This window comes from Pimephales promelas, chromosome 16 (genome assembly GCF_988280905.1).
Source record: "Pimephales promelas chromosome 16, fPimPro1.hap1.1, whole genome shotgun sequence".
In the NCBI taxonomy this organism is placed as follows: Eukaryota; Metazoa; Chordata; class Actinopteri; order Cypriniformes; family Leuciscidae; genus Pimephales; species Pimephales promelas.
This window is the reverse complement of record NC_142784.1, coordinates 768,823-796,654: the sequence shown is the minus strand read 5'-3', so window position 1 is coordinate 796,654 and position 27,832 is coordinate 768,823. Positions and strand designations below refer to the sequence as shown.

General features: G+C 39.1%; 1 protein-coding gene and 1 long non-coding RNA gene across 3 annotated transcripts; both read right to left on the bottom strand.

The window, feature by feature from the left end:
* Positions 1-14,811: 14,811 nt before the first annotated feature.
* On the bottom strand, positions 14,812-15,907 carry LOC120464468 (uncharacterized). Its single transcript, XR_005618693.2, has 4 exons — positions 15,825-15,907; positions 15,532-15,637; positions 15,034-15,086; positions 14,812-14,879 (listed from the first exon to the last, which is right to left on the bottom strand). It is a non-coding gene; the product is annotated as an uncharacterized LOC120464468 (long non-coding RNA).
* A 6,075-nt stretch (positions 15,908-21,982) lies between these two features.
* p2ry12 (purinergic receptor P2Y12) lies at positions 21,983-25,837 on the bottom strand. Of its 2 annotated transcripts, none has more exons than XM_039654137.2 (2): positions 25,746-25,837; positions 21,983-23,619 (listed from the first exon to the last, which is right to left on the bottom strand). In XM_039654137.2, exons 1-2 carry the CDS (start codon positions 25,751-25,753, stop codon positions 22,530-22,532), a joined length of 1,098 nt encoding a protein of 365 aa, XP_039510071.2. In that variant the 5' UTR covers positions 25,754-25,837; the 3' UTR covers positions 21,983-22,529. The 2 variants fall into 2 exon arrangements, with proteins under 2 accessions (XP_039510071.2, XP_039510072.2); XM_039654138.2 differs by lacking the exon at positions 25,746-25,837 and adding an exon at positions 24,552-25,198.
* Positions 25,838-27,832: the final 1,995 nt, after the last annotated feature.

The window sequence follows — 27,832 nt, the reverse complement described above, 5'->3', positions numbered from 1 at the left end:
CAGGGGGAACTAAATACACAGATGAATCAAACATAACGAGGTGGAAAACAGGTGTAACAGATGAAACAGGAACGGGAGGCTGATGAGGGAGTGAGTTCAGGTGTGCAGACGAGAGGATCATGGGAAGTGTAGTGCAGGAGACGCAGACAGAACGGTGCAGACGCAGACTGTGACAATACTAGTGTTAAAAGACAATTAGACATTGCATGTTAAAAGATGTATGGAAATGTGTATGTGCTGTTAAATATTTTCTTGGCTTCATATATGTCTGGATTATGTTCCGATATTTTGACATGGCGCTTAAATTTGGATGTTGGTAGTGTTCAAATATTCAAATATAGTGTTCAAATATAGTGTTCAAAAACCGAAAGTAATAAAGAGATTAAATAAAATAGTCATACATTTTTGTCTTATTGACATGCAAGAAGGGCGAAAAGAAAGTTTTTGGAGGAGTATTGCAGCACAATCGCCAATGAAACAATCTATAGGGGAAGTATGGAAGATCATAAAGAGGATGGAAGGGGATAGAAAGGACGCAGATGGCCAGTCTGTCCTTCCTCCATGTGCGCAGCACCCCTGGTCGAAAGTGTGAGCAGAGGGAACCTAAACTACCTTCAAAAGGAGAGAGGCCCGTGGACGATACTGGCAAGGAGTTATACTCAACCTACAAGAGCTGTTAGCTGCAGGAGAGCGGATTCTGAGACACCAAACAACCAGCAATAACCATTCCAAATCTTGGTTAGCCCTCTCAGGTTGACCATTGCTCTGAGGATGAAAACCAGAAGACTCACATTGACCAATGTCTCGAAGGGACAGACAGCGGCTGAAGGATGCCCACCAGGGGCAGATTGTAAGTCTTACCGACAGCACAAACGGAGCAGGCTAAAACAAAACTATGAATTTCACAAGCCATTGATGGCCACCAGAAACACTGTTTAGCTAGAAAAATAGTACAATTGACTCCTGAATGACAAGTGATCTTGAAACAGTGACCCCAGTGGAGTGAACCCTCAGGCACAAATAAACGACTAGCTGGGCAGCCAGACAGAGGACAGAACACAGACTGAATCTTGTTGGGATCCATGCACACCCCCTTAGATGAGACGATGAACCCCAAAAAAGGACAGACTGTGCATGAAAAGCACATTTCTCTGCCTTGACAAAAAGCCCATTCTCAAGCAGCCTCTGAAGCACTCGTCTGACGTGCTGCATATGCTCCTGGAGTGACGAAGAAAAAAATCAATATGTCATCCAGGTAAACATATATGAACTGATCGACCGTGTCTCTCAACACATCTGATGGCCTCTGTATGGGATTGTCCGTGGGTTCAATAATGGGCCCATGTCAATTGCCCACATAGATTTTCAATAGGATGTCACTTATAAACAGGTGGGCCCCAACTGGGCTACATGCACAAGACCCATCTTGGACCCAGCTTTAGTTTTTTTGTGGGTACTACAAAATTCATTCACACACCGATGGCGGTGTCAGCCATGCAAGGTGCCATCCAGCTCGCTGGGAGCAGCTGGGGTCTTGCTCATGGACACCTCGACACTTGGTCAGGTGTAACAGGGATGTTACCTGGTTTGTAGACAACCTACATGAACCACTGAGCCACTGCCGCCCCAAAGAGTATATATTTTTTGGAAAATTTTTCGAATCCATTCAGCCGATTTTCTGATATTTAGAAGAATATCAGTAAGCAAACAGATTCTGGTCCCATTGACTTCCATAATATATATTTTTTCCGACTATGTAAGTCAATGTACAGTGATAATAGTACATTGATAATAAAGTACATTGATGATAAATTTTAACTTAATTACACTTTTAAGAAATTTGCTAAACACAAGCATACTTTTGATAGTAATAAATATGTTTAATTACACTTTTAATACCATATTTTCTGCACTTTAAGGCGCACCGAATTATAAGGCGCACCTTCAATGAATGACCTATTTTTGAACATTTTTCGTTCAATAGTTTGACAGGGTTTGCGTTATGCATCCACTAGATGTGTTGGGAATGTAGCGAGTGCGCGGCGCTGGAGGTGAGGCGTTTATTAGTGTGAGCGCGCTGGGGCGGGCACGTAACTTACATTCGCACCTGACTCATATGAGTATTCAATGTGCGGCGGCTCGCTGACAGCAATGGCTGGCTGTTTTGAATGAGACGACCTGGTTACTGTGAACGGAGAGCGCTTTATGAATATTGTGTGACGCGCGAGCAGCACCGGGGACAGTGTCTCTGTTCGTGTCTCTGTTCATGTGTCTGTTAAGAGTGAGCGCTCGTGAGCGGGAGACACACATAACCTGATTTATATTCAGGTTGAACTGGCCGTGTGACAAAGCGGGCATAAGATGGAGAAGACCGCAAGTTTGCGGGCGAATTTAATAACGCGGAGCGTTGTTAACTAATTGATCCTATATAAGGCGCTCTGGATTATAAGGCGCACTGTTGTTTTTAGAGAAGATTAAAGGCTTTTAAGTGCACCTTATAGTGTGGAAAATCAGGTAAATATGCTAATTACAAGCACACTTTAAATATATTTCCAAAAAAAATGTACTAGAAGTACAGTACTGGTTATAAATATATGCTTAATTATACTTTTAATAAATATGCTAAACACAAGCATATTTAAATTATATTTCTAAAAAGTTGTACTGTAAGTACACAGGTAATAAATATATGCTTAACAAGCGTAACTCTGAGGTATACCATTGAGCAGTATAAGCAAATGAAACAGTTCGATATCTAACAGGTGCAACTTTATCTAAAACATTCTGTAACTGGTCATTGTAATAAGCAGTCCATTCCTCAAGACTCAGTAGACCATCAGTATTCAGTGAGTAAGTGTTCTTAAAATTATTAACTTCATCAGAAAACACAGACAGTTCGATATTCTTAATATTACGAAATGTTACAATTTTTGATACAGTTAATTTGGCATTGAAGGACACAAGTTTATGATCAGATATAGACGGGTCACGTGATCTACGATCAAAAGGTGTTATTCCAATACAACAAACAAGATCGAGTGTGTGACCCTTAGAATGAGTAGGAAAATCAATAAACTGTTTCAGTCCAAAACTGTCCAAACATGATAAAAAGTGATTTGTATCAGTAGCAGTAGTTTTATCAACATGGATATTAAAATCACCGACCATAATCACATTAGGAGAAGCAGAGCATAGCAAAGTTAAAAACGCAGAAAGTTCAGTTAGGAAGTTAGTGTTAGATCTTGATGGACGGTATACAGTTGTTATGATGGTGGGTATCGGTCCATTGACTTGTAGCACCATAGCTTCAAACGTTTCATAGGATGGTACAGCTATAGTAGAGACCTTCCATTTCTTGTTATAAAACATTGCTCGACCCGAGATTCGGGGCTGACATGCATAAGTGAACCCAGGAGGAATAGACTGATTCAACTGTGAAAAATCATTTTGCTGCTGCCATGTCTCAGTCAAACAGAGAAAATCAAACTCACAGTCCTTCAATAAGTCCCAAACCGACGTCGCTTTGTTGTTGATTGAACGAATGTTCAGCAATCCAAACGTAAGAACGTTCGTTGTAGATTCATGGATAGTTGACTTGTCCAAATGAGCAAGCACACGGTGATCCACAGTTCGTTCCACCCTGCTAGTCGGTCGCGACGATGAGGACCAGAAGGATCTGATAGAATGTGCATCATCATACTGTAAGTATAATTCCGTCTTGATCCGCGGTGAAGATATTTGCGACGGGGTTTAGGAATATCAGTGTAGGAGTAAAGATCCAAAGGAGACAGATATCGATTTAAACGGAACTGTAAAAGCTCTTCGGCGCTATATTGAAGCACCAACACAAGATATAGTCAGTAAAATAATCCAGTTCAAGATGCTCCATGGAACCATCGCAAAAACCCTCATTGATCCAAACTTAAACAGCCGGGAAGTGACACAGAAAGCAACAGAAACACTCCACGGTAGGCTTTCACGACAGGAGTTTGAATATCAGACTGAGATTTTCTCCAAATGTTAAAAAGAAATGTAAAAGCGAAGGCTAAACCATTAAAACATATAAAACAAATTAAAACAAATAAGCACCCTGGAGCTACAAAACGCCAGCGTACGTCACTGGAAGGTGATGTCACCGGACGTACGTATCTTTTTTAGATATACCGAAATCATTCTTCCATTGCGATTTCCTGTATATCTAAATATGTTTAGTGAAAGGTAAAACTTCCGAAATCTCTGTATAAATAAAGAGTGACGTACACGTGCAAGCAATCACTTCCGGCGCATGCGCAAACCGAAGCCTCCGTGCCGTCAGATCAGTTTGACATCGTTGTGGTAGCACGAGGTAAAAACGATATAAATACTGTTTGTTTTCTCACACAAACCGCTCGTTTCGTGTCTTAGGCCATCAATGTGTACTTACATTTACGAGTCATTTAATCATGTTTAATTTTGACTTCTCTGTGCATGCTCTTTGAGGTGAACCCAGGGTGTACCCCCTCCATTATATGACTGACAAACAACAACTATGTAAAATATCAAAATTGAAAATACTGTGAAAACAAAGACACCTACATCTTGGATGCCCTTGAGGTAATCTAAAACATATCAAACATTAATTTCAGAGTGAACTATCCCTTTAACCGGGTTATGTTATGGAGGCGAAAGAAGAGAAGAAATTGGGGGCTCATCCCTTGGCTAGATATGTTATATTAGCCGAATTTGTTTTGCTAGTGTTTGCCTGGGGATTTTCTTTTAATGTGGGAGGAAATATAATAATATTATAATATAATAATATTATATATATATGTATATATATATATATATATGTCATGCCAATATTATATATATGAAGAGTTTGGTTCCAAAACGCTATAAATCCATTTTGATGAATTTGAGTAAAACTGTGTTTTCTTTAGCAAGAAAATGGGAAGATGAAAACCACTATTTTCGGTTTCAAATTTTCACATAGCATTTGTAGATTATAATAACAATAAAAAATGAAATCCAGGTTTTGATTTCCAAAGATTTATTATAAAAACAGATCGTTTTTTCCCCCAAATTGCAATAAATCCAATAATTTTTTTTTTTTCAAAATGCAATTAATCATAAATAATAAAATTTTATACACATTGAATTTCTTGTGCATACTATAAATCCATTGCTTTAATATAACAATATTCGGTAACATTTTAAGGGTTCATGTCATGAATTATCATGAATTCATGGATAAATGAATTATGCATTAATTCATATTAATATCATCAGGAACTAACAACGTTTTTTTTAACAGTTCAACGTTTTTCATTCATGAACAAAACCTTAATTAAAACATTAACTAAGACGAGCACATCATCATGAATTATGATTTATTAAGCATGATCTAACGTTATGCATATCGCTGTTGTCAACCTTGGGACGTCGCCGCTGAGCTTTTTTGACGGCGATCAGCTGTAAACTGGCTTGGTCCTGCTCGGGTTTCGTTGACTTTGAATAAAACAACTGAAAGTTTTCCAAAAGATCCTCTGGGGGTCGGTGTGTCAGCGTGACAGAAGTTTGATGCTGTCGTGTGAGAACAAGCAACAGTCGTTATTTCCTCCTCCCGAGTCCATCTTCTTCCTCACGTAAATGATTCGATGTCGATGTCACGTTTACCTATGCAGGATGCCTTACCCTCCGCAGGTTCACCAATGCTGTCAAAATTATTCATTTTTTTGTTTGTTTGTTGATCGAAAGGACAAAATAGAGAAAACCTAGGAAGCCGGGTTAGTTAAAGCGCTGCCGTTACTGTTTACATTGCGTGGAATGGTGCGTTGTGATTGGTTTAGCGGATATGTGGCATTTTGCAGAAAAGGGAGACTGTCGTTTGTCGCGGTTTAGAAAGAAAGGGAGAAAACATTACATAATAACACGGCGGATATCCCATTTTACGTAAAATTAAACATTGTTTTGTATCTGGTCGGTATTGAAATGTCAGATTTTTGCAGTAACTAATTTTTTAAAAAAATGGCGTTTATCGCGTTTTGGAACCAAACTCTTTATATATATATATATATATATATATATATATATATATATATAATATTGGCATGGCATCAAAATTCAAACTTGAAAATTTCACGATCGCTCCTACAGAGGAGACATTTAAAAAATGTTGTAAAGAAGATTTGTTGTTGATCGCGGATTTCTTTGATATAGTTATAGTTGATATAGATATAGATATACATCTCCAGCACTATCTGTGGATTTGGATGCTTTGGAGGCGGAGTTCTAATTTGACGATGGGGCGTGCATAGATCCTGTTAATCCTCCTGCACCAAAGGATCGATTGTTGGCAATCCGGTTGAAAGAACTGGAAGTGGAATTAAACCGACAGCAATACCCAAGTCAGTTGTTACATGTCCGAGCTGTTGAGTATTTGAGTCTGTTGAGAGTATTCGAATGTTAAGAGTTTTGAGACTGTGAGTACTGTTTGTTTGTTTGTTTGTTTTGAAAGCTCTTTGTATATAAATATCTTGTTGTCCCTGTTGGCATACAGTATCGGACCCCTTTGCCTGTTTACTGACACTGATTTGGACTGCCCTTTTCAGTTTATTTGCCTGATTGTACATATTGTAAATACTGATTTATCTTTGGGAAATTAGGGAGCTTGACGCCATGGGTTTGGTTAGTCTTTGGGCTGTGGGGCTAGTAACTGTAGCCGTGGGGCTGGTAAGTGAAAACCTATAGTTATATCAGCCCTTTATGTATTACATTGGAAAACAAAGATGTAAAAAAATGAACACAAATATAAAAAAGTTCAAGGGTCAATAAACTAATTAACGGAAGCAAAATATATCTGTATTAATTCTATTATGTTTAATAAAGGAGGGAAATCAGTTACCTGCATTTCCCATTATACACACATTACACAATATCCAGTTGCTGGCTGATGGTGTGTGCTCTTTCACAGCCTTTGTTACATTGGCCAGTGAGGCTGGTGGCCACCAGCATACTTTTCTCTCTGTGTCCTTGAACCATTCAAATGGAATTATGTCCATTTTCTTGCAGCCATCAGGGTAAACCTCATTTACAAACTCCACAACACTGAACGAGGACACCCTGCAGAGTTCAATAAATCATGTACTGTGTAGCTGAGGCAAAGCAACAAACTTATTATTAAGAGGCAATAAAAGCAGTCTATTGAAGTCTGTCACTGGAGCCCTGGAAAGCTGACCAGACAATTTTGATAGCAATCAGACTCCATGAGATGTAGAATCAATGAGGTACTGTAGTTGAACAAATATGTCCCTTTCTCTGACAAAGTTCGTACACCACATGTGTTCCTCCAGTGGAATCTACGATGATCCGCACAATCCCAAATCTTCCCTCAAGTTCAAAACAATTGGTACCAATGGAGCTTGAGATCATTGTGTCCTTGTGTTTGTACATTTTGTATTGAACATACTGATGCAGGGGAAAATCTGTCAGCATTGGTACAAAATCTGTGTCAGCTTAACATTTTTGGGCATTTCTTCGGACATGCCTTTCATAAACGCCTGGCAATTTGTTGGACAGGATTCTGTGGTCTTCTCACTATTTTTTCAAGTGTCCCAAATGGAAAACATGAAACTGAATCCAGAGGGCCATACTTTTTAGCATTATCTGCTACATGTAAAAGACTGTGTGTATTGCTAACTAGAAAATTTGTCCAATATAGTTGGTAACACAATATTTTAAAAGCGATACTCCACCCAAAAATTAAAATTCCGTTATAATTTACTCAACCTCAAGTTGTTGCAAACCTGTATGAGTTTCTTTTTTCTGCTGAACACAAATGAAGATATTTTGAAGAACGATTGGAAACAAACAGTTGGCACCATTGACTTCCATAGTAGAAAACAACTACTATGCAAATCAATGGTCCCAAAGTTCCAATCATTCTTCAAAATATCTTCCTTTGTGTTCAGCAGAAGAAAGAAACTCATCCAGGTCTGCAACAACTTGAGGGTGAGTAAATGATGACAGAATTTTCATTTTTGGGTGGAGTGTCAAATCACACCATCCATCACTCCTGCCAACCTGTTGGCCAGCGTTTTCGAGAGCAGTTTGTAGTCGCTGCAGAGTAGTGATACGGGCCTCCAGCACTTTATATCTGCGAGGTCGCCTTTCTTGGGCAGGAGGGTTAGTACTGCTCTACGGCAGCTCAGAGGCAGCTGGCCTTCAGCCAAGCTTTCGTTCAAAACCTCCAGAAGGTCCTCTCCTAGTTCTGACCAGAAAGACTTGTAAAAATCTACTGGCAGGCAAGTTAAAAAAGAACCTGGATGGAGCATCCATTTGGTCCACACTCTGGAGCCTCGACCTGACCAGCGCCCCCTGTGTTTTAATGCCCAGTAAATCAGCCAACTGTGTCCTCTTGTGTGACAAAGAATCTAGATAACCCTGACCACCAGTTGACTCAACTAATTCTTGAAGTTTTAAAATGTCGGTCTCCAAGGTGTTCATACTCACATTTATCTCTCTGGTGACGTTTCGAGTATACTGCATACAGAACTGCTTTATTTGGGCTTTCCCAAAATCCCACCACTGTCGTAGAGAATTATAAGACCGCTTTATGGTTCTGAACTCATCCCAAAACAGCTTAAACGTACTTTTAAAGTACTTGTCACTTAACAAAGTGGTATTTATCTGCCAGTATGCACTCCTTGGCTTAATGGAGTTTAAAAACACAGAACTATAGCACCATACTGTGATCAGAAAAACACAGTGGAGTAATTGAACATTTTCTTACAATGTTTAAGTGATGCTTTTAAACATAGAAACGGTCTAATCTTGCAAGTGAAATCACACTGTCACGAACATGAGTCCAAGTATATTGTTTTTGTGTCTCATGAAGCTGCCTCCAAACATCGCAAAGCTCATGCATTTTAACAAGCTGAACCAAACGATTACGAGAGGGCAAGTGAGGTTCAATATGATTCCTGTCCAAGTTTGACAATGTACAGTTAAAGTCACCACCCAAAAATAAATATTCTTCGACACAACCTTTTTGTAAAGCTGAACACAAAGTTTTTAAAAACAACATTCTTTCTATTTGTGCAGTTGGGATGTACACACAAATAAAAACAAATATATAATTCTCAAAAATGGCTCTCACTTTTAATAGTCTACCTTTAACTACTTCATCAACCTGATAAGAAGTTGAACTAAAACTGTTAGCAAAAAGAATAGCAACCGAGGTCGAGGCTGGTCTGTCTAACGCGGCTCGGCCGGCGGCGGTGACGGCTGAGGAGAATCCGCCCGCGGATCACTAATATTAACGATATCAACCGTCGCAGGAACATTTTCCTGATTTTTACCAGGGCAAGCACGAATTAAATGGCCCACTTCACCACACTTGAAACATTTCATCTTGTCCGTGGTAGCGTAAATAACGTAATCGAACTCGTCAACTTTGAGATGCAATGACAGATCTAGATCTTCATCATCCTTTAGGATCATGTAAACAAATCTCCTAAATGAAACCACATGTTTCAAAAGAGGAGATCCACTTCCAGTTGGTATTTTTTTAATAGGTGACACCAATTTATCATACCGTGATAAAATTTTCACCAAAGTTTCGTCACTTATGAGTAAAAAGATTCTCAATAACTATACCGGTCTCAACTAACTCATTTGCCTTTTCAACAGAGCTAAGAAAGATGACAGTGGCACTGTTCATTCTAGAGGCCGACATGATATGCTCATGCCCAACAACCTTACCACTTTAACTCCATGGCGCCGCGTGAGTTTACTCAAACCTTGCATACGTGGGTCCGTCATGCTGCCCGCAAAGAAAAACGGCAGCACGCGGCCCAAACAAAAAGACAAAACACCACTCTTTCAGCAATAACCCATGCAAGAAGGAAAAGTGGGAAATAGAAAGAAAAGATTCACTCACAAACGCTCCGCTCACACTCAACAGTCGCACATCACACCGGAAGTGAGAGAGAGAGAGACTTCTGCGATATTCTCTTTTACCTTGACATATGTAGCACATGTGTGTGGCACAGTCTACATGCATCACTGCCTGTATTAATTCTATTATGTTTAATAAAGGAGGGAAATCAGTTACCTGCATTTCCCATTATACACACATTACACAATATCCAGTTGCTATGGTGTGTGCTCTTTCACAGCCTTTGTTACATTGGCCAGTGAGGCTGGTGGCCACCAGCATACTTTTCTCTCTGTGTCCTTGAACCATTCAAATGGAATTATGTCCATTTTCTTGCAGCCATCAGGGTAAACCTCATTTACAAACTCCACAACACTGAACGAGGACACCCTGCAGAGTTCAATAAATCATGTACTGTGTAGCTGAGGCAAAGCAACAAACTTATTATTAAGAGGCAATAAAAGCAGCAGTCTATTGAAGTCTGTCACTGGAGCCCTGGAAAGCTGACCAGACAATTTTGATAGCAATCAGACTCCATGAGATGTAGAATCAATGAGGTAGTTGAACAAATATGTCCCTTTCTCTGACAAAGTTCGTACACCACATGTGTTCCTCCAGTGGAATCTACGATGATCCGCACAATCCCAAATCTTCCCTCAAGTTCAAAACAATTGGTACCAATGGAGCTTGAGATCATTGTGTCCTTGTGTTTGTACATTTTGTATTGAACATACTGATGCAGGGGAAAATCTGTCAGCATTGGTACAAAATCTGTGTCAGCTTAACATTTTTGGGCATTTCTTCGGACATGCCTTTCATAAACGCCTGGCAATTTGTTGGACAGGATTCTGTGGTCTTCTCACTATTTTTTCAAGTGTCCCAAATGGAAAACATGAAACTGAATCCAGAGGGCCATACTTTTTAGCATTATCTGCTACATGTAAAAGACTGTGTGTATTGCTAACTAGAAAATTTGTCCAATACAGTTGGTAACACAATATTTTAAAAGCGATACTCCACCCAAAAATTAAAATTCTGTTATAATTTACTCAACCTCAAGTTGTTGCAAACCTATATGAGTTTCTTTTTTCTGCTGAACACAAATGAAGAACGATTGGAAACAAAGAGTTGGCACCATTGACTTCCATAGTAGAAAACAACTACTATGCAAATCAATGGTCCCAAAGTTCCAATCATTCTTCAAAATATCTTCCTTTGTGTTCAGCAGAAGAAAGAAACTCATCCAGGTCTGCAACAACTTGAGGGTGAGTAAATGATGACAGAATTTTCATTTTTGGGTGGAGTGTCAAATCACACCATCCATCACTCCTGCCAACCTGTTAGCCAGCGTTTTCGAGAGCAGTTTGTAGTCGCTGCAGAGTAGTGATACTGGCCTCCAGCACTTGATATCTGCGAGGTCGCCTTTCTTGGGCAGGAGGGTTAGTACTGCTCTACGGCAGCTCAGAGGCAGCTGGCCTTCAGCCAAGCTTTCGTTCAAAACCTCCAGAAGGTCCTCTCCTAGTTCTGACCAGAAAGACTTGTAAAAATCTACTGGCAGGCAAGTTAAAAAAGAACCTGGATGGAGCATCCATTTGGTCCACACTCTGGAGCCTCGACCTGACCAGCGCCCCCTGTGTTTTAATGCCCAGTAAATCAGCCAACTGTGTCCTCTTGTGTGACAAAGAATCTAGATAACCCTGACCACCTGTTGACTCAACTAATTCTTGAAGTTTTAAAATGTTTGGTCTCCAAGGTGTTCATACTCACATTTATCTCTCTGGTGACGTTTCGAGTATACTGCATACAGAACTGCTTTATTTGGGCTTTCCCAAAATCCCACCACTGTCGTAGAGAATTATAAAACCCCTTTATGGTTCTGAACTCATCCCAAAACAGCTTAAACGTACTTTTAAAGTACTTGTCACTTAACAAAGTGGTATTTATCTGCCAGTATGCACTCCTTGGCTTAATGGAGTTTAAAAACACAGAACTATAGCACCATACTGTGATCAGAAAAACACAGTGGAGTAATTGAACATTTTCTTACAATGTTAAAGTGATGCTTTTAAACATAGAAACGGTCTAATCTTGCAAGTGAAATCACACTGTCACGAACATGAGTCCAAGTATATTGTTTTTGTGTCTCATGAAGCTGCCTCCAAACATCGCAAAGCTCATGCATTTTAACAAGCTGAACCAAACGATTACGAGAGGGCAAGTGAGGTTCAATATGATTCCTGTCCAAGTTTGACAATGTACAGTTAAAGTCACCACCCAAAAATAAATATTCTTCGACACAACCTTTTTGTAAAGCTGAACACAAAGTTTTTAAAAACAACATTCTTTCTATTTGTGCAGTTGGGATGTACACACAAATAAAAACAAATATATAATTCTCAAAAATGGCTCTCACTTTTAATAGTCTACCTTTAACTACTTCATCAACCTGATAAGAAGTTGGACTAAAACTCTTAGCAAAAAGAATAGCAACCGAGGTCGAGGCTGGTCTGTCTAACGCGGCTCGGCCGGCGGCGGTGACGGCTGAGGAGAATCCGCCCGCGGATCACTAATATTAACGATATCAACCGTCGCAGGAACATTTTCCTGATTTTTACCAGGGCAAGCACGAATTAAATGGCCCACTTCACCACACTTGAAACATTTCATCTTGTCCGTGGTAGCGTAAATAACGTAATCGAACTCGTCAACTTTGAGATGCAATGACAGATCTAGATCTTCATCATCCTTTAGGATCATGTAAACAAATCTCCTAAATGAAACCACATGTTTCAAAAGAGGAGATCCACTTCCAGTTGGTATTTTTTTAATAGGTGACACCAATTTATCATACCGTGATAAAATTTTCACCAAAGTTTCGTCACTTATGAAAGGCGGAACGTTCGATAACAAAACTTTTTTTGATGGCATAGAAAGTGGGAGAACATGAGTAAAAAGATTCTCAATAACTATACCGGTCTCAACTAACTCATTTGCCTTTTCAACAGAGCTAAGAAAGATGACAGTGGCACTGTTCATTCTAGAGGCCGACATGATATGCTCATGCCCAACAACCTTACCACTTTAACTCCATGGCGCCGCGTGAGTTTACTCAAACCTTGCATACGTGGGTCCGTCATGCTGCCCGCAAAGAAAAACGGCAGCACGCGGCCCAAACAAAAAGACAAAACACCACTCTTTCAGCAATAACCCATGCAAGAAGGAAAAGTGGGAAATAGAAAGAAAAGATTCACTCACAAACGCTCCGCTCACACTCAACAGTCGCACATCACACCGGAAGTGAGAGAGAGAGAGACTTCTGCGATATTCTCTTTTACCTTGACATATGTAGCACATGTGTGTGGCACAGTCTACATGCATCACTGCCTGTATTAATTCTATTATGTTTAATAAAGGAGGGAAATCAGTTACCTGCATTTCCCATTATACACACATTACACAATATCCAGTTGCTATGGTGTGTGCTCTTTCACAGCCTTTGTTACATTGGCCAGTGAGGCTGGTGGCCACCAGCATACTTTTCTCTCTGTGTCCTTGAACCATTCAAATGGAATTATGTCCATTTTCTTGCAGCCATCAGGGTAAACCTCATTTACAAACTCCACAACACTGAACGAGGACACCCTGCAGAGTTCAATAAATCATGTACTGTGTAGCTGAGGCAAAGCAACAAACTTATTATTAAGAGGCAATAAAAGCAGCAGTCTATTGAAGTCTGTCACTGGAGCCCTGGAAAGCTGACCAGACAATTTTGATAGCAATCAGACTCCATGAGATGTAGAATCAATGAGGTAGTTGAACAAATATGTCCCTTTCTCTGACAAAGTTCGTACACCACATGTGTTCCTCCAGTGGAATCTACGATGATCCGCACAATCCCAAATCTTCCCTCAAGTTCAAAACAATTGGTACCAATGGAGCTTGAGATCATTGTGTCCTTGTGTCTGTACATTTTGTATTGAACATACTGATGCAGGGGAAAATCTGTCAGCATTGGTACAAAATCTGTGTCAGCTTAACATTTTTGGGCATTTCTTCGGACATGCCTTTCATAAACGCCTGGCAATTTGTTGGACAGGATTCTGTGGTCTTCTCACTATTTTTTCAAGTGTCCCAAATGGAAAACATGAAACTGAATCCAGAGGGCCATACTTTTTAGCATTATCTGCTACATGTAAAAGACTGTGTCTATTGCTAACTAGAAAATTTGTCCAATATACTGTAGTTGGTAACACAATATTTTAAAAGCGATACTCCACCCAAAAATTTAAATTCTGTTATAATTTACTCAACCTCAAGTTGTTGCAAACCTGTATGAGTTTCTTTTTTCTGCTGAACACAAATGAAGAACGATTGGAAACAAAGAGTTGGCACCATTGACTTCCATAGTAGAAAACAACTACTATGCAAATCAATGGTCCCAAAGTTCCAATCATTCTTCAAAATATCTTCCTTTGTGTTCAGCAGAAGAAAGAAACTCATCCATGTCTGCAACAACTTGAGGGTGAGTAAATGATGACAGAATTGTCATTTTTGGGTGGAGTGTCAAATCACACCATCCATCACTCCTGCCAACCTGTTGGCCAGCGTTTTCGAGAGCAGTTTGTAGTCGCTGCAGAGTAGTGATACGGGCCTCCAGCACTTCATATCTGCGAGGTCGCCTTTCTTGGGCAGGAGGGTTAGTACTGCTCTACGGCAGCTCAGAGGCAGCTGGCCTTCAGCCAAGCTTTCGTTCAAAACCTCCAGAAGGTCCTCTCCTAGTTCTGACCAGAAAGACTTGTAAAAATCTACTGGCAGGCAAGTTAAAAAAGAACCTGGATGGAGCATCCATTTGGTCCACACATCCATTTGAGAGACTTCTGCGATATTCTCTTTTACCTTGACATATGTAGCACATGTGTGTGGCACACTCTACATGCATCACTACCCCACAGGTACATGCCTCCTGTTAGAACAAAACAAAGAGAAAAATCACATATACAATAGGGTAGTGAACCACATACATGACAGGTTGGTAAATTATTATATACATGTCAGGTACAGAGATTATGTATACTATATATGAAAAGTTTCCATTCCTAATGGAAAACTGCACTTACTGTCTTTCTCCCTGAAACATTTTTGGCACAAATTCCACATTTTTTAGTTCGATCTGTAAATACAGGATATATATTTATAAATATGTACTTGTCTTTTTTTCTTATTTAAGGTAAATTACACATTTTTGACCACTTACACCATTTACAGTTTCATGGACTGATGAAAAAAAAGGTAAATATTTTAAAATTAAAAATTAATGCTGTTCTACATCCACATTTCTGAATACCTAACAAACATAAATTGACTTTTTAAGCCAGCGCAAAAAGCCGTTATCGATTAATTAATGTTTTTGAATCTCTCTATCTAATATATATATATATATATATATATATATATATATATATATATATATATATATCGGCCTGTTGCATTTTTGACATTTTTGATACTGATCTCTGGTATCATTCAACAACATACAAATATGGCAAAGGCCCAAAATTCTGAGCTTTAAAAATATTTATACCTATTAATAACATTTCAATCAATAAGGCACATACCTAAAGACTGAAACAAAAGTGATGCCAGGCGCATTCTCTCTTGTTTTATTGCAGGGCACTGGAAGGAGGTAATGCAGCCAGCAGACTTCATGAATTCAGTGGCAAACTTGAAGGAAGGCAAAAGTTTTTTGACGAGAAAAAAAATGATATTTGTCACTAATTATATAATCAGAAACATGTTTGTGCTGTAATATATCAATGTACATGGGTAGATTATATATGATAAAAGGTTTAAATTCAATTGGTTGACGCATGCCTGCAGTGATTTACACTGGGTAACATTATTAACTTACAGCAAGTGTGTGGATACCACATGACACGGAATCAGTTTGCAAATTGTGTTTTGTGGTTTTAATGGTCCACTCTCCTTTCACTCTCCTTGAAGATGCAAATGCACTGTAATCAACAAAATCACTATCACCACTAAGATCCAACTCCAACAGTTCATTTTAAAATAAATATTTTGTAATCATCTACTCATACAATTGTCAGTCCAAACTGTATTTCAGTTGTTGCTTCCTCGTAATAAAGCTACAGAAAGTAGGACTTATGTGCTAGAGTGGGTATGTATACTGTAAATAGTGCAAATTGTGAGGCAGTTGGTTAGAAATTGATCAGCTAAGGACTTAAAGGAGTAGTTCACTTTTAAAAAAACTTTTGCTGATAATTTACTCACCCCCATGTCATTCAAGATGTCCATGTCTTTCTTTCTTCAGTCGAAAATAAATTTTTGATGAAAACATTCCAGGATTTATCTCCATATAATGCACTTCAGTGGGAACCAAACGGTTCAAGGTTCAAAAGACAATTTCAGTGCAAACTGTTCAGAGGGCTTTAAACGACACCAGACGATGAATAAGGGTCTTATCATGCGAAACGATCGCTCATTTAAAAATAAATAACAAAGTTTAAGTTTTATAAGCTGAAATGCTCGCCTTGCTCTTTTCTGTGTGACTCTCCTGTTCGAACTCGTTCATCAAAATGAACAAATCTTTTTTCGAGTCAATTCGTTCATTTCGTTCGTTGAATGAACCAAATGACTCGAAAAAAGATTAGTCCATTGGTTTCACACTGTGTGTGTGTGTGTGTTTTGTTTCATCAAAGGAAATTCAACAGGTGCCAATCTACCAGCATTAGGCTACCATTATAGGACGTTATAAAATATACTGCGCCGGAATAGACTTTAGCCTATAGGAAAACCAACACGGAAAACACTTTTCAGACTGGATGGAGAAATCCAGCTTTATGAATGAATGAATGAATAGGGCATTTATATAGCGCTTTCATATATGCCTACACTCAAAGTGCTTTACAATCATGTTGATGATGTTGCCACTGCCAGCATCATCAACATCAAAGCTTTCACCCTGGCTGGCTTGTCCCACAACTTCATGGCGCAGGTAGTTGCATAAGATGCAGGTTGCCTTGATGATACTGTCTGACGGGTCAGGGTTCACCTCCATTGGCCTTTTGTACACCCTGAATCTTTGGGTCAAAATGCCGAACGCATTTTCTGAGATGCGACGAGCTCTTGACAGGCGGAGGTTGAAGATGCGCTTGTCTTCTTCAAGACGGTTTCCATCATATGACACCATCGAGGTGGCAGCAAAAGATCCCTTTGTAATAGCCAAGTTGGAGTTTGTAAATGGAGTTGGAGTGGTTGATTGTAAATGTGATCTAAATAACTATAGTCGTATTGTAAAGTTTGGGAATCCCTTTTAATTACCTTTTGTTCATCACTGGCAGGGTTTTCATAGCAGTAATCCAGATTACTTATCCCTATTGTGACAAATCCTAATGATTAATCTCTGTCTCTGGTAGTTTTCCATAAACTCAAGAGTTTTTTTTTTGTGTCATGCTTCAACTTATTTGCAGAGCTTGCTGAGGAGATTCGTTAAAACAGACCTTCGAGATGCTACCCCTGCACAACTAGTCCGTCACGATGGCATTGGAGCGGAGAATGCCATCAAGGTATGTATGGAATATTTTTCTTCGGAGCACAAATAAAGATATTTTTGATTGAATTTGAGAGCTGGATCAGTCCTACATAGACTGCCTAAGGGACTGGCTCTTGACGGCCCATAAAGTCATTAAAGAAAAGGTTTAAATATTCCATGTGCCTACAGCGGCTCAATTATAAGTTTATCAAGCGACGAGACTACTTTTTGTGCGAAAAAAACATAAATAACGACTTAATTCGACTATTCTATTACTTCCTTATGGGCGCATGCGCGAGAACTGAGACGAGGACGTTCTCCTTCGTCTACTTCTTGTTACCGGCTGCTCACCGCTTAGGAGTTTTACCGCCCCCTACCGTATAAGATGATGATCCATATATAAGGCGCTCTGGAACACTGTCGTTTTTTGAGAAGATTAAAGGCTTTTAAGTGCACCTTATAGTGCGGAAAATACGCAAATTGAAAAGCGTATGTACAGCGCGCATCTTCCTCTGCTTGTAAACAGAGAGTTTTGCGCTTCCAGCTATATCAGCACATCATCTTATACGGTAGGGGGCGGTAATACTCCTAAGCTGTCTTTATCCCCATGTATCCTCTTCTTTTTGGCACTGTATCTATCGTAGCAGACTATAATGATAATTTAAATGTGTCATGAAAATTCGGCCATCCGTCACAATGAGGAAACTTTCTCCATGTCTAGATGGCTGCCAGGCCCGTTTCTAAGGGAGTGCTTGAGTGTAAGCGCCCTCAAACGAAAGTAATGTTGTCTACATTGGATGCGGCGAGAGGCGACGCTAAACAACAAATTACCAACAGTGAACTGATCGCGCGCGCTCTGTTTCTGGCGCACTTCAAGCACTCGCTGGGCGGGGGGAGATTGATGCACCGGACCGGAGTCGGGGGACTTAGTTATGTTTTTGTGGAGTTGTTTTGCTTTATTTTGTAGTATTTCGAATTAATGGTTTTAAAATAGTACTAGTAAAAATGTAGTGCTAGAGTGGTAGCGCCCTTAGCATTTGCCTATACTGCCTATGCCACGGGCCGGCCCTGTGTGCAGGTAATAGCTAAATTTTGTTTACTTAATATTGGTGTTACAAATAATAAACTTATTGTTCTCCGAAATGAGCGATCGTTTCGCTTGATAAGACCCTTATTCATCGTCTGGTGTCGTTTAAAGCCCTTTGAACAAGTTTGCACTGAAACTGTCTTTTGGACCTTTAACCGTTTGGTTCCCATTGAAGTCCATTATATGGAGAAAATCCTGGAATGTTTTCATCAAAAACCTTCATTTCTTTTCGACTGAAGAAAGAAAGACATGGACATCTTGGATGACACGGGGGTGAGTTAAAAAAACTTTTGCTGATAATTTAAAGTTAACTACTCCTTTAACGTTCTCTTACTATTAAAGTTAACTACTCCTTTAACGTTCTCTTACTATTAAAGTTAACTACTCCTTTAACGTTCTCTTACTGTTATCAACCATTTGAGCATTGCTGTACAATTGCACACAAAATTATAAAATATAAGTTTTATAAATATATTTAGTAATAAAACAAGAATTTCTGAACATTTTGAACAATTATCCTTTATTTTTATTTGTTTTTATTTGTATCCTTTACAACCAGTTTTTGAGCATAATACAGGAAAAGAAGAAAAATGATTGTCCATGTGCCACTCTTATGGGGGTTTATTGCAGTTGTCTCCAACAAACATGTAGAAGGAAACCAAGTGAATGTAATTACTTCAGCTTCACAACGGAGAATTCAGTGAAAACAGAGGAGGAACGTCCGTCAATAAAGGAAGGATCTAGATTGGTTTCTTCAGGTTTGATGATCGTGGAGAAAGAGGTCTTTTTCTTCAGAAGCGATATCTTCAACAGGCAATGCAGTTATTAACTATGCTTTTATCAATAGCAGCTTACAAACAAGGAACATTACAAGCAGTTTATCATAAGCAAAATTATTCATAGTACACAATGCCAAATATAAACAAAGAAAGTGTGTTTGTTGATGGTTGTGGGTTAGTTCCCATAAGCGCTTGCAGAACACGAGTGTTGATGGTGTCAGCAGATCGGTTGGAGATTGGCAAACCTCATCCCACCAAAGAGGAACATAGGGTTCCTGTGAGTCTTTAAAAGCATCCTAAAATATCTGAAATATTTTAGGCCATAAAATAATATATTTATTATCATTTAATGTATTATTTGCAGAATTCTGTTGATGTAGATGAATGCAGATTCACGCTGCTGTGTTTACAGGTAGTCAGGCTGGACTTCTCTCCATTGAGTTTCATTGACCGGACATGAATGCGGGAGACCACAAGCAGTTTCACATTGAGTTGTGTGGGGAACTCTGACCCGGGAGTTCAGGTGGCATGAAGATGATGGACCAATAAAAGAGCAAAACATCTTTGAAGTATTGCTGGAAAGTGGAGTAGACGTTTTTTCACATTTTAAATTGAATTAATTTGTGCCATTTATTCATTGACATGTGGTGTCCCAGACAGCAAACTGACATTGAATCAACGTGGAAACGACGTCTCTCATGACATTGAAACGACGTTGATTTTGCTCATCGAATTAACGTTGAACCAACGTCAGACGCGGTATTCTTCAAAGCTAAATGAAAATCGAAAATTGGTTTGCTTTCATAACGTTGAAACAACGTTGATTTCAAGTTGATTTTCCGTTAGTTTTGAAAGAATGACGCGTCTGACGTTGGTTCAACGTTAATTCGATGAGCAAAACAGTGTCAGATCAACGTTGTTTCGATGTCATGTTTCCATGTTGATTCAATGTCAGTTTGCTATCTGGGGTGTGATGACGGTGCTGAGATGATGTCATCACTACCACGATAAGGACAGCATGTGACGTTTTTGCAAACTGTTTAGGTGCTTATGCTTCTTTACACTTACAGTTTGTGTTTCTGTTGATTATGTTGCAGTCTATTAGGTTTACGATATAATTGTTTGATCTGGTTCATTATTGTAGAATATACATTTATAATAATGCTGTTTGAGTTGATTGCAGATTGGTGCACATATCAGCGGTCATCACAACGTGTTATATCTATTATAGTTGTTCTTTGATGTATTTTCCCCATTAACCACTCGAAGACAAGTTGTAGTTATGCATTGTTGTTATTTATTATCCTGTTCCTGTGAAGGAGGGGGCGGGATCATAGCTTCCTTTTTCTTGTGTTGTGTTAAACCATTTCTATTAAGAGGGAAGTGAACCTAAACATTTGGTGATGTAGGCATGGATAAATGTCTTAAGGTGTTTTCATTTAGTTTAAGTTTATGAATGAGTTTATGCTATTTATTTTTGAAAGTTAAATGGTGATATATTTAGGCTACACAGTTGTGCTATTGATGTCTGATTTCTGTTTGTGGTTTAGTGGTGTATTGTTATCTTTGCCACATCACTGTGACATTTGTACACCCCCACTTCTCCACTGGTATTTAATAAAAATGATGATGATGTCTGATTCCTGAGACCATCTACCACCTCCTCTTGATCTCCACGGGACATGTTATGACAGGCACTCTGAACATTTTTTGAAAGTTTAATGGCAGCTTTAAGACTTTGAGCAAGGCTTTTCCAGTCCCACTTACCTTAGGAACCTGCTTCATGTTCTCTCCACACTTGCCAAATTAGCCCTCAATTCCCTGCTCCGTTGCGTCATTAGCATTTAAAATGTTTTGTACATGATGGCAATGTCTGACATGTTGGAATGAGAGAAAACAGGTGCTCACAAATTCAGGTTCTGAGGCGAAGATGCAGGGAATATAATTACAATATAGCTCTTCTGAGTTCCTGTGCCAACCTGTGCCTTTCCGAGTCTGTGGGACACATCTCATGTGCAGGTGTCCTGTGAAAACTACTCTGAGCATGTTAAAGGGTTCGTTCACTCGGAAGTGAAGATTTTAGATATTTCTAAGATTGTTTACATTTTTCATAATATCTTCTCTTGTGTTCCAGAGAAGAAAGAAATCCATAACAGTTTGGAACAACATGAAGGTGAGTAAATAATGACAGAATTTATATTTATAATTTTATTTATTTATTTCTCTGTATAAATTGCACAAATTAGTTATTTTATTCCATTTATCCTCCAATAATCAAGTGTTCATGGATGTCCTACATGAAATTTATAACATTTTTGTTAGATAAATAGTTTATTTATGTGTGTATAAAGGCCTGTATTTATGATTTAATATAATTCTTCCATAGCCTTACTTAGTGAAAACTGGCCAATATTAAACAATTTAATTTAAAGACATGATTTATTTTGAGATGTATTTGGAGTGTGTTTGTTTTTGTGTAGAAGTATGGTATTAATTTTATTAGTTTGGGTCTTAAAAACATTACATTTTATGTTAAAGTGTGCAACAACCCTCAAACAGACTGTTTGGGAAGCAACTTTGGTCCCGCTGTGACGCAGACGAAGACAAACAGTGATGTGTTGCAACAATCAAATGGTTTACAATAAATCTCCGCTTTTTGCCACAGTCATGGTTTTGTTTTTACAGAAGTAGTTCATTTATTACAAATGTTGACTTCACAATGAACTGGACTTGGAAAAAACTTACAGTCTTGAGCTGTAGAATCATTATTATCCGTGTCTTCGTTACAGTAATGTCTTTAATAGTATGATATCCACAATACTTGGATTCATTTTCATGAAAAATGTTAGTACTTTTGCACATCTGGATGCCTGTCACTAAAGGTTTGTCAGTGACAACAAATATTACGCATCCCACGCCTTTCTAAATTAGTAAGGATCAGAGGTACTTCGGCTACCAGCACATGACATGGCTGGACATGTCGGCTTATCTTAACAGGATCACGCCTGCAAGAGGCAAGAGATCTCTCCTGGCATGCTTTCTTCCACTAGCCAGTCATGACATGTGAAACCTCTTGATTTGAATCAAGGTTGAGGTAATTAGGGTGGAAGTTGTTAAAAGGTTTGATTCATCATGTAGCATGTTGCTGTTACAGCGTAGAGTAGAAGTGTAGGAGAAGAACTGGGCGCTTGTCCATCAGATCGGCGTGTTGTCCACAGGAGCGCTGGAGGAGTCGGTCCCGAGATCCCCACAGCGGCCGGGAGACAGCCGCAGAGTGTTGAACAGGGATGTCCGGAACGACTTGCAGAGGAAGAAGTAGATGAGTGGATCCAGCACTGAATTGAGGGAGGTAAGCCACAGCGTGCTCTCCTTCAGCTGGAAGAAGAACAGCTTCTGCTGGCAGTTGAACATCTGTCCTCGTGTCTGGCTAATAGTGTATGGCACTCGGGCGAAGTGGAAGGGAACAAAGCACACGAAGAAGACGGCCAACACCAGGAACACGTTTGCCTGAATGCTGTTCTTGTTGAGCGGCCTGTGGGGAACGTCCACCCCTCGCCTGGCCTCGTGTTGAGCCCGTGTGCGGGCGTACGACTTGTAGAGCTCTTTTGAGATGAGCGTGTAGCATATTATCACGGTCACTAGGTTCCCCCAGAAGATCACCTGGCACACGTGGTTGACCACCTCATGCCACTTCAGTCCCAGCTCGGTCTTGAGGTCGCTGCACTTAATGCGGCCCGAAGTTTTGAGGCGGCTCGTCAGGATTACGTTGGGCAGCACGAGAGCGAACAGAGAGGTCCATATGCAGGCCGAGAGGAGCTTTCTGTGGAGCAGGCGTCTGCGGCTGGTGCCTACGAAGGGCCACATGGTCTTTCTGCAGCGGTCGATGCTGATCAGGCCGAAGAATAAGATGCTGATATACATGGTGAGGTAGAACAGCACAGAGGACACGCGGCACACAAACACACGCACGCCGACTGTTGCCAAGTTTGCATCGGCGAGGATCTTAAAGGGGAAGGTGAGGGTCATGATAATGTCAGCCACAACGATGTTCTTCAGATAGATGATGAAGTGAGATTTGCTGGGGATCCGGAGGAACACCCACGCTGCCAGGCCGTTGAGGGACACGCCCAGGACGAAGAGGACGCTGTAGAGGACAGGGAACACGACGGTCTTCAGAGCGCCCTCACGGGAACAGGCCTCCTGGGACTGGTTCCTGGCGCTCTCGTTGGAGTAAGTGTCCGTGACTTCTGCCAGCGTCGTCGGGAGCTCCATGTGTGTATAAGCCCTGTCGCGTAAAATACACACCGGCTAGATTTAGAATAGCATACCACCATTACGTACAGGTGAAACCGGAAAAATTTGAATATTGTGCAAAAGTTTTATTTTTTATGATTATGGCTTACAGCGTATGAAAACCACAAATTCAAAATCTCAGGAATTTAGAATATTACATGAAATTAATACAGGAATGGCAGCCCCCTGAAAAGTATAATCATACAAATGTATATAGTTAAATATACTAAATATTTAATTACTGTAATACATGAACTACACAATGTTTTTTTTTTCCTTCTTGACTCAGAAGTGTATAATACAAATGCTATATCATAGAATTATCTTTATATTAAGTGTCTTTTGCTACTATAGACTACATTTAAACCTTGAAAACCCCTTTTGTGTTCCAGGGTCAAAAATGACCGGCCTTTTAAAAATTCCTTGTAAATCGCTGACGCTCAGCAAATACTGGATTCAATCTTTTTGTCGACTTGTTTTCTTTCAATTGGGACAGGTTTGGTATTTATTTTGCTGATTGAACGTATGCCTCATTTATCTGAGGATAAAGTTAATCTCTGTGAAAAAGAAAGCATGTAATACTTAAAATAGTTTGTGTGTGTACAGGTCCGAGGTCTTTATATCTGCAAGCACACATGTCAACATGAACACTCAACACTAAATGATTCTCTGATTTTCGATCTCCCACATTCATCTTCTACAGATGGTCATTTTTGACCAATATAAGCTCAATCATGCCAACAAGCAGTTAGTTTCAAAAATAAATACAAAACTAGAAATACTGTCAAAAAGACTGAATCCAATTATTGGTTAATATTGCATAATGAGACATTTAAAAGTTACTTTTTAACTTTAAAAAAAAAAAAATTAAAGTGCATAAGCTCAAATGAAGGAGGTGTAAGACAAAAGCTGAGGTAAACTCACCCTGCAGTAAAGCACTAATACGCGTTCTGGACAGGAGACTATCAAGAGCACAGGACATGGTCTAGCTCAAACCTTTGTGTGCACCCCCTCTCCCTCCTTGCTTACTCTCCCCTGATTACTAAAAGTTCTCTAAGAAGATCTACTCACTACATATTATGCATCTTTTTAATGTATTGTTTCCCTTTTACGTTTTAAATGCCGCAGTGCGATTGGTAAAATGGTCTTAATTTCATTGCAGTCACAGAACACAATAAGGATTGAAGACTGTAAAGAATCCTGTTCTCCTTTTTGGGTGGTGTCTCTTCAAGATATCCCCCGAAACCAGGTGTTACCCGCTGAGGCACATGAACACACCCAAAACAACCCTAAACATATATGGACAAGCCTTTTGTTCTGGTCTGTGTATAAGAGCAAGTGGCAGTCTTTGGGAAACTGAAACCAGGAAAACCCCCATGCAGTGCTGTGTCCGTGCTTTCTCAAGCCTTTAATATTTACTTCATTAAATCACAAGAAAATTCCCCGCAAAACAAATGTTGGGGAACTAGTTATGCCCTGGGTGAGTCAGTAAGTTTTAGTCCAATATGATAACGTTAATTAACATTTTTGGGGAAAAGAGTATCCTCTCCAGGTCAAAATGACCTGAACACAACATTAAATAATTTCATAAAAGTCGATTTTTGTGTACATAAATGTTTCTACATTGTACTTATAATATATATATAAAAAATACATGCACATAATTACAGCTGTAATACATTTCTGTCATTCCATATATGATGATCAATGATGGTTGTTCCCTTACACCATAACCCAGTCGTACCTCTAAAGTGGTCCGAACCCGTTTCTCAGCTTTGCAACACAACAGGAACACAATAAATACATTGTTCTTGCGACTTTTTTCATAGTAGTTAAAGACACCTAATATACTTTTTTAAAATAGAAATAGTTGTTTTAAATTAGTTATTTGAAATATTTCAATATTAACATTTACGTTAACCAATAATTATAATGATTTCCTTAAAAAAAAACTTTAGAGTAGTGGAGAGTGAGAGATCGATTAATACTACATGTATTAATAAGTAAAGATAGCAAAACTCAATTACATGCTGTAAGACATTTTGTGATGGTCCACAGAATTATTATTGGCTTGTATTGTAAATCACTTCAAAGTATTTTGCAAAATGCAACACTTACCTAAACATGACTCCAGTGTGATGAGATCGGTCTGAGTCACTTCATGGCAAACCAGCTTTATTTTGGACATTTCTGAAACGAAACGAACCTTACTCTCTCCCTTCTGCTTTTTGCTTCCTGATATGCCATGCAGACACAAGAGGAAGTTTAAAACCGTCTGAAATCTGCTATTATGTCAACTGTGTTTTAGTTCAACCCTGTTTGTGCTGACCAAACCAAAAATATCATGCATCCGTTTGTGACCGTAAAACCACTGCAAATGCAAAGGTGAAACACATTAGACCTTGAATTTAATATATTTAAATAGTATCAGAGTTTATTTTCATAAATGTAATGTTTTTCTCAATCCATGTTGTTTCAAAGCAGCTTTACAGAACATTCGGTCTTAAAACACCCAGCGAGGAACCCAGACTCTTTTTATAGTTTTTTAAAAACTATAAAAATAGAAGTTTTTAATATGATCCATGAAAATACCTCCCTCCAAAATGATGGCAGTGGAGATGGGCTGGAAGTCCACTGAGCTTTGACCCTTGTGAGGATTATCTTCATTGACAACTGTCAGCACACCAATAGTGATGCATTTTAGGGCCTCGTCTCTCACTGTCTCCTACAAAGACACACATTCTTCAGCATTGCAATTTTTTATATTATAAAACATTAATTTTTAGTGTTGTAATGTTATCAGAGAATATGGCTTTAAATGTTTTCACACTGAATTTTTACAATAAAGCAAACTAAATATTTTTGGTATGGTTAAACTAAAGATATATGGATTTACAACAAGGTCTATACATTCTTGAACAGTGACACTGAATTCAACCTGTGGGAAAAAAAAGCTTTAGTTCTACGGAATAGAACTGTAATAGGAAATTTTGAATAAAGGAAAATTACTGTAATTTTACGTGTTGGTTATTTTCTGTAATTTAAAACAAATACATCAATCACTGTACAAAATGTGTATTGTATATCAAGCAGATAGAATGACATCTATGTCAACACAGGTATAGTTTTATATTCATGTGAACCAAACTTTTTCTTAGGTGCAAGTACTTACAGAGCAGGTCTTGTAGAATTCTCTGGAGTCATCACCGAGTAAAATGGGAATGCCTTTGAGGACAACAGAGCGAAGTACCGTCAAAGATACACAGAGAGAGAAAAGACCAGTTAACAGAGTAATTTTCAAGGCAGACAGGAAATAAAATAGGTTGGCCTGGATCGAGTCATTTAGAAATTGATTGATGAACTATCATACACATCAAAAGCAAAATGAACCTACTTACCATCCAGCTCACGTGCTGCATCAGCTCCTTGAGTTTCTGGCCAACAGTTCCCTTTTTTGTTTTGAAAAGTTCAATGAAACGTGGGGCATACTGGTCCAGAGCCTCAAAGAAGTCTCCCTCAAGATTCTTAGTGGCGACTCTATTAAACTCAGCAAACACCTGAAACACCATAGAGAGAGGGCTGGGTAAGGATGGAGAGGTTTTAACATTCCAACAAGTGTTTGGATTTCTAGCCACACACCTTGAATTTATTTTGATTTTATTTTTTTGCTTTTTATTAGTTGAGAACAAAAATAGCTTACCTGTCTCTCGGTGAAGAGTGCTGGCCATCGTTCAACCATGTTCTGTACAGCAGGCTCCTTTTTTACAATTTCTTGTCTGCGTAGTGGGAATGATTGGTCCATCATTTGTGAAACAAGGGTGCCATTTGGTTGTTTTTTCTTCATTTCTTCCACTAGATCCATTCTGGCATGTTCAAGGCTTGTCCTTCAGCTAAGTTAGGCAGTTAGTTTCCTTCACCTCTTTTTGGCTGTTTGATATTCTTGCTTGAGGATTCTCCCTCTGGGTTCCCTTTACTTTTTTTGCCTCCATTGATGGCTGTGTATCATCAACAATGTCACGATACGATACACATCACGATACGATACGTTTCACGATATGGATCAATTAGGAATTTAAAATTCTTTTGAGCAGAGTTTAGTAACAGTAATATCTGTTTATTTAATAACCAACCAGTGTTATAATGTCACGGGTGTGGTGGAAGTGCAGGTGGATGAAGAAGACAGACAGATGAGCCAGAAACTTCAA